The sequence below is a fragment of the Guillardia theta genome (assembly GCF_000315625.1).
Source record: "Guillardia theta CCMP2712 unplaced genomic scaffold GUITHscaffold_317, whole genome shotgun sequence".
Lineage (NCBI taxonomy): Eukaryota > Cryptophyceae > Pyrenomonadales > Geminigeraceae > Guillardia > Guillardia theta.
In genome coordinates this window covers 2,860-10,294 of record NW_005434360.1, presented here as the reverse complement: position 1 = coordinate 10,294, position 7,435 = coordinate 2,860, and the positions used below count along the sequence as shown (strand labels likewise).

The following is a 7,435-nucleotide window of genomic DNA, read 5'->3' as shown; positions in this document are numbered from 1 at the left end:
CATGTCCTCTTCGGTCATGTTTTTGCCCAACGCGCAGAGAGTCTTCATGGCACCGTCCTAGCGGGCGATAAGCGAAGAGAGGAGGGGGAGGGGACGAGCTGTTGCTGCTCAAGACAAGCAGGGGCAGGAAGGGAGGAAGATGGAGAGAGCAGGAGGGAGGAAAGGAAGGAGGGACGGACTGACGGACGGAGGAGAAGGAGAAGGAGGAGGAGGAGGGAGGAGGAGAAGGAGAAGGAGAAGGAGGAGGAGAAGGAGGAGGAGGAGGAGGAGGAGGAGGAGGAGGAGGTCGAGGTACCTGGACCATGATACCGCGAGTGGAGGGGTTAAGGGAGAGGGCGAGGAAGACGTGAGAGAGGAGATGATGGACTCCTAGCGACTCTTTTCTTGCGAGCTCTCCCATGACCCTCGTCCCCCTGCAACAGCATAACTTTCGCTCCTCCTCTCCTCCTCTCCTCTCCTCTTCTCACCTCGCTCGTACAAATCGTTCTCGAAATGCTGCAGTCCGTTCCTGCAAGACGAGGGTAACTTCAGCTAAGAAGAGGACGAGGACGGATGGCAAGGGAGCGAAAGGCGGGAGAGGAAGGAGGCGGGAGGAGGAGGAGGCTTCACCTCGACTTCGGCTCTCTGCTTCTTGATGTCCTCCATCTGCTTCTCCACCTCCTCTGCTCTTCTCGCCCGTCCCTCCTCGTCCGGCTCTGCCATCATCCTAAGTCGCTGCATCATCTGCTGACCCGTCAATCCCTGCCGCCGCCTCCTCCTCCTCCTCCTCGTCCCCTCTCTTCCTCACCTCCTGCTCCTCGTCCTGGTCAATCACTTGCCGCATCGTCGCGTTTCTCAAGCACAAGCTCAGGCCGTAGCTCACCTGCACTGCCTCAGATCCTCGCTGCCTCTCCCTCCCCCTCCCTCTCCTCTCCTTCCCCCTTCCTCTCCTCCTCCTCACCATCATGTCCGGGTAGCTGGCGGCTTCTTGAAGAGTCTGCACTCATCGAGAAGTCAAGAAGGAGCAGGAGGAGGAGGAGAAAGCAGGAGCAGCAGCAGCAGCAGCAGCAGCAGCAGCAGCAGCAGCAGGAGCAGGAGCACGAGGACTTGCCTTCATCGCAGGTTCAGAGACAAGGAGGTCACGGATACCATCGCAGTTTCTCTGAGAGAGGAGAAGAATACCAAGACCTTCAGCAGCTTTTCTCTGCTCTCAATCAGATTGCTTCCTTCTCCTCCTCCTCCTCCTCTACCTTTACTGAAATCTTTTCCGAACGGAGAAGCTCCAAGAAGAGATCTCCTCCTCCCTCTTCAACGATTATCTGACAGCCGATCCTCAACTCCTCCTCCTCTCTCCCTCCCTCCTCCTCCTCCTCCTCCTCCTCCACTACCTCACGTGCCTCCTCGCTCAGTGCGGCCATCTTCGCGAGGGCGATGGCGGCGGCGGCTCGAACTTCTTCCTACGTCTGGTGAGGTCGCGGGGGAGGAGGAGCTGGCGAACCTGCGGATCGGTGGCGAGGAGGAGAAGAGGAGAGAGGGAGCCCGCGTGAAGCAGTCGAGCGAGCGAGTCCGAACCGACCATGAAAGCGCTGCAAGGAGATGATAAGAGGAGAAGAGATGAGAAGATACAGGAGATAAGACATAACACATCACATCATACAAGAGATAAGACATAACACATCACATCATACAAGAGATAAGACATAACATATCACATCATACAGGAGATAAGACATAACACATCACATCATACAGGAGATAAGACATAACATATCACATCATACAGGAGATAAGACATAACACATCACATCATACAGGAGATAAGACATAACACATCACATCATACAGGAGATAAGACATAACATATCACATCATACAAGAGATAAGACATAACATATCACATCATACAGGAGATAAGACATAACACATCACATCATACAAGAGATAACACATAACATATCACATCATACAAGAGATAACACATAACATATCACATCATACAAGAGATAAGACATAACATATCACATCATACAGGAGATAAGACATAACACATCACATCATACAAGAGATAACACATAACATATCACATCATACAAGAGATAAGACATGACACAGACATAACACAGATGATACAGGAGGGAAGGGACCTGAGTAGCTCAGCAGCAGCCACCCGAACATTTGGAGGAGAGGAGAACTGCGAGCCATCAGCGAGAAAACCAGGAGCAGGGGCAGAGGAGCAGGAGCAGGTGGAGCTTGAGAGCGAAGAGAGTTAGCTTGGGAGGAAGGGAAGTGGAATAGGAGGAGGAGGGTGTGTGACCTTGGCTATGACTGCCTCGAGGAGAGCGCTGCTTCTTGTAAGTTGCACAGCGAGATTCTTGTCACTCTGCATGAAATGTGAGACGAAGAAATGGAGGAGCAGGAGGAGCAGGAGGAGGAGGAGCAGGAGCAGGAGCAGGAGGACCAGGAGGAACAGGAGCAGGAGCAGGAGGAGCAGGAGCAGGAGCAGGAGGACCAGGAGGAACAGGAGCAGGAGCAGGAGGAGCAGGAGAGAAGCCGGGGAGGAAGAGTGAGAGGAGTAGACAGCAAGTGCGAGAAGGGGAAGCGAGCAAGAATGTACCTGGGCGAGGAGGGCGAGGCTGGAGAGAGAGTTGGCGAGCTGAGAAGGAGGGGAAGGCGAGAGGATAACTTGCTTGAGAGGAGGGAGGGCGCGGTCGAGGAACAAGCTCTTGCTCTCCTCGTCTCCTATCAGATCCACACAAGTCTTGAAGACTGCCAGGCTCCTCGCCTGCAGCTCCTCCTCCCTCCTACCCGCAAACTCCTGCATACACTCCATCCCCTTCGTCCGCAAGAAGAGGCGCACGAAATCTCGAGCTAGAGCGTCGGTGGGCAACGCGAGCTTGACGAACTGAGAGAGACGACGATCAGAAGTAGAAGAGAAGGAGAGAAGAAGAGGGAGAAGCTCACCCAATCCATGGCAGCGACAGCCAGAGACTTGGCGTCCTAGGTCGAGAGTGAGGGAGAGAGCAGAGAAGCAGCTGGAGAAGGAGCTGGGAAGGAGGAGACGCAACGAGTCACCTCGTTCGCTTCCTCCTCGTGCCGCATGCTCTTGCTTGTCTTGACCATGGCGTCAACGATCAGTTGCACGCTCGAAGGGCTGCGGAGGAAAGGAGGAGGCGACGACTGAGAGGAGAGGGAGGAGGCGAGAGCCATAGCGCGAGCTGCTGTTGGGAAATCTGCGAGGACGGCGAGGGATGGGGCAAGACAAGCTTCATCGAGCACAGCTGCGACGGCAGCAGCTCCCTGCTGTTGCTGCGACACTCGGAGCAGAACGTCGAGAACCACATGTGCTCGCAGGTTGTGCTTGTTCACAAACCCTTCCGCTCCTGCTTCCGTTCCAGTTGTTCCTCCTCCTCCTCCTCTTCCTCCCCCTCCTCCTCCTCCCGCAAGGAGTCGGCAGAGTTTCTAACCATTCGCACGAGCGATCAGACCACAAGTAAGGGCAAGCGAGGTAAGAGGGAGAAGACAAGTAGGTGAAGCTATAGGGAGAGGGAGAGGTGAGGGATGAAGGGGAGGAAACGATCGAGCAAGGCACCTGCAGTAGTTCGCGATTGCTGATAAGCTTCTTGATGACGTCATCACAGTCATCTCCCACACAGGTTATTCTCCTCAGCCGGCGCAGGTTCTCTTCGTCGTCTTCTGCCTTGCCGTCTAGCAGCTCGAGCAGCTTCACCAGCTCCCGCAGCTTGTCTGTGCCTCCCGCTTCCTTCTCCCTCCTCTCCTCCAGCAGCCTCGCACATTCTCTTGCTCCTTCCACCTGCAGAGGCTATCAGGAGCCCTCACCTCCTTCTCCTCCCCCTCCTCAAGACCGCTGATGCCTCGTTGGGCTCGAGCCTAAGCACCATCCTGTTTCCACCCTCAGTTAGCGCTCCTCCTCCACCACCACCACCACCACGACCAGCATACCTGTAGTCTTCCATTGCCTCCCGTAGGGACCCGAGTTGCTGATGAGCCTTCAAGAGCAAGTGAGAGGATCTAGAGGTCCTGGTCTACAGCAGTAGAGGAGAGACGGAGAAAGAGGAGCAGAACAAGAGGAGAACGAGAGGAGAAGCGGGGGAGACCTGAGCTCTCCTGTACCATGCCTTCACACAGGACGAGTTGGACTGGATCACAGTCGAGCACGAGGCCAGAGCCTCTTGAAACCTGATGGCACATACATGAATGCGGACACTTGCCCCACATCCAGCTCTAGCACTAGCACTAGCGCTAGCTCTAGCTCTAGCTCTAGCTAGAGCTAGAGCTAGATAGCTCTAGCTCTAGCTCTAGCTCTAGCTCTAGCTCTAGCTCTAGCTCTAGCTCTAGCTCTAGCTCTAGCTCTAGCTCTAGCTCTAGCTCTAGCTCTAGCTCTAGCTCTAGCTCTAGCTCTAGCTCTAGCTCTAGCTCTAGCTCTAGCTCTAGCTCTGGCTCTAGCTCTAGCTCTAGCTCTAGCTCTAGCTCTAGCTCTAGCTCTAGCTCTAGCTCTAGCTCTAGCTCTAGCTTTGGGACTACCCGATTCTATAAGCTCTAGCTCTAGCTCTAGCTCTAGCTCTAGCTCTAGCTCTAGCTCTAGCTCTAGCTCTAGCTCTAGCTCTAGCGCTAGCGCTAGCGCTAGCTCTAGCTCTAGCTCTAGCTCTAGCTCTAGCTCTAGCTCTAGCTCTAGCTCTAGCTCTAGCGCTAGCGCTAGCTCTAGCTCTAGCTCTAGCTCTAGCTCTAGCTCTAGCTCTAGCTCTAGCTCTAGCTCTAGCTCTAGCTCTAGCTAGAGCTAGAGCTAGATAGCTCTAGCTCTAGCTCTAGCTCTAGCTCTAGCTCTATCTCTAGCTCTAGCTCTAGCTCTAGCTCTAGCTCTAGCTCTAGCTCTAGCTCTAGCTCTAGCTCTAGCTCTAGCTCTAGCTCTAGCTCTAGCTCTAGCTCTAGCTCTAGCTCTAGCTCTAGCTCTAGCTCTAGCTCTAGCTCTCGCTCTCGCTCTAGCTCTAGCTCTAGCTCTAGCTCTAGCTCTAGCTCTAGCTCTAGCTCTAGCTCTAGTGTCAGGATGTGATCTCACCTTCCCAGCTTGAGCAGGCAATGGGCTCTGTTGAGCTCGAGGACGGACGCAAGCTCTCGTGCCCCCTCGCTGGTCTCCCCCTCGAGCACACGTGCACCCTCACCGTAAGCGGCCTAGCGGAGCATGAGGAAGAGGACAAGAAGTGATGGAGCCGACGATGATGAGAACCAAGAGCTCGAGAAGGGAAACATGCAACACAAGACGGGACAAGAGACAAGCAGGATGAATATCAGTGCAGGCAAGAAAGAGGTTGAGCAGGGGGCAGGAAGAGAAGAACTTCAAAGTTTCTGACGAGATGAAGAAGCCAACAGGCACAAGTCAAGATGTAACAACAGATCGATGCAGAGGTTGATGACGAGGATGAGGATGGTTAGGAGGAAGTCGAACACGATATGGAATGAGAAGGCACAGCAGCTGAGAATATAAACATGTCGGAAGAGCATCGCACGAGAGGAGCCACAAGGGAGTGGGATCATGAAAGAGGGAGAGGTATCATCGAGCAGCATGTAGATCAGCATGGAGCAGCATGTAGATCAGCATGTAGAGCAGCATGGAGCAGCATGGAGCAGCATGTAGATCAGCATGGAGCAGCATGTGGAGCAGCATGGAGCAGCATGTGGAGCAGCATGTAGATCAGCATGGAGCAGCATGGAGCAGCATGTAGATCAGCATGGAGCAGCATGTAGATCAGCATGGAGCAGCATGTAGATCAGCATGGAGCAGCATGGAGCAGCATGGAGCAGCATGGAGCAGCATGGAGCAGCATGGAGCAGCATGGAGCAGCATGTAGATCAGCATGGAGCAGCATGGAGCAGCATGGAGCAGCATGGAGCAGCATGGAGCAGCATGGAGCAGCATGGAGCAGCTACCAGCGCCTCCTCGTGTCTTCTCCTTCTCGCCATCTCGTTCCCTCGCTCCCGCGCCGACTTGGCGACCTGCATGCCCGACAAATCCCGATAGTTGACTAATAATGTTTCCTGTAATTGACTAATATGTTTTGATTGTTTTATTGACTAAACCGTCAGACAAACTTTCTTAGACTCGCCCGGCCGGCGATACCGGCGAGTCCGGGTATCGCGTCTAAGGGATTTTATCCTCCTGCATGCTCCTGCTGCTTGTTGCTTGATTGCTTGACCCTTCGGCTGCTTGTCTGCGCGGCTTCGCGCTTGGGCTGGCGGTGCCGCGTGAGAGTCTGGGTGCCAGCAGTGCTGGTTCTTTTCGGGCTTTTGTTTTGTGTGTGATTGTGCAGCTTCTCGCTGTGCGTTGTGTGCCAGGAGGTTTAGCTTGTTCCTGCTTTGTTTTGCTTGAGGCACTTTTTACCTTCTGCCAGTAAATCCACTACTTCCGGCGGCCGCGGACGCAGAAAGAGTCAGCCGCCGACAAGGAGCCGGCTCTGCCCGGGGGTCCGCCTGGGGCAGCGGCCTCCTCACTAGCCTCCGAGTCAGCGGAGGCAGGCGGCGAGCTCGGACCAGCAGCAAGCACGCCCACTGGTGTCGAGTGGATGTTTCCCCCATCGGAGTCGGAGACCTCCGGCGAAGACTCCTCGGCCCGGCGGCGACTCGACAAAGTGCGCCTCCCGGAGGCCGACACCAAACAGGAGCGCCTCCAGCGTCAGCTGCATAGTGAGGCGCTGATAGGTGGCGGCGCGTCCTCAAGAGGCACCGGCCGAGCGCTGAGCAATGATGTCCGCCAGATACCAGATGAAGCGGAGGGGGTCAGGATGCAGAGTACCGTCCGTCGAGATGGCAAGAGGGATGAACGCTCGAGGAGGAGTAGTCATGGCATATCCAGCGCGATGTTTGCGAATCTTCTCAGACGCTGCAACATGAGGCTTTATGTGTGATATCTATGAATCACATAAGCACAACATCAGAACATAGCCGCTGAATCCCTTCTGCCAGTAAATCCGTATTCCTTCCTGTATGACCTAGTAAAGGCCCTTAAATAATGATTGATTACATACAGTGTTATACATTGCTTCTTCGGACATTTAGAGGCTGACAAATAACCGGGCCCTCTATTTGTTCCTTTTGATCACGTATGGTCACGACAACATCGCATGAGCTCTCCATCTCCCCACATTTATTCAATGAGGTTCTCCGGACATTTAGCGGGTATCGCGACTAAGGGATTTTATTCCTCCTGCATGCTCTTGCTGCTTGTTGCTTGATTGCTTGACCCTTAGGCTGCTTGTCTGCGCGGCTTCGCGCTTGGGCTGGCGGTGCCGCGTCTGGGTGCCAGCAGTGCTGGTTCTTCTCGGGCTTGTGTTTTGTGTGTGTTTGTGCAGCTTCTCGCTGTGGACTGTGTGCCTGCCGGTTCAGCTTGTTCCTGCTTTATTTTGCTTGAGGCACTTTTTACCTTCTGCCAGTAAATCCTATACCT

At 54.4% G+C, this 7,435-nt stretch overlaps 1 protein-coding gene across 1 annotated transcript; it reads right to left on the bottom strand.

Annotated features, from left to right (window-relative positions):
• Nucleotides 1–44: 44 nt before the first annotated feature.
• GUITHDRAFT_149289 (hypothetical protein) lies at nucleotides 45–5,994 on the bottom strand (the record flags this gene model as incomplete). The annotated part of the gene is made up of 19 exons (XM_005818378.1): nucleotides 45–104; nucleotides 296–413; nucleotides 468–508; nucleotides 610–723; nucleotides 788–862; nucleotides 1,230–1,298; nucleotides 1,368–1,436; nucleotides 1,478–1,565; nucleotides 2,124–2,170; nucleotides 2,294–2,359; nucleotides 2,594–2,881; nucleotides 2,941–2,976; nucleotides 3,052–3,285; nucleotides 3,569–3,790; nucleotides 3,876–4,022; nucleotides 4,111–4,176; nucleotides 4,205–4,257; nucleotides 4,522–4,768; nucleotides 5,923–5,994. The coding sequence occupies 19 exons, from the start codon at nucleotides 5,992–5,994 to the stop codon at nucleotides 45–47; spliced, it is 2,112 nt and encodes a 703-aa protein (XP_005818435.1).
• Nucleotides 5,995–7,435: the final 1,441 nt, after the last annotated feature.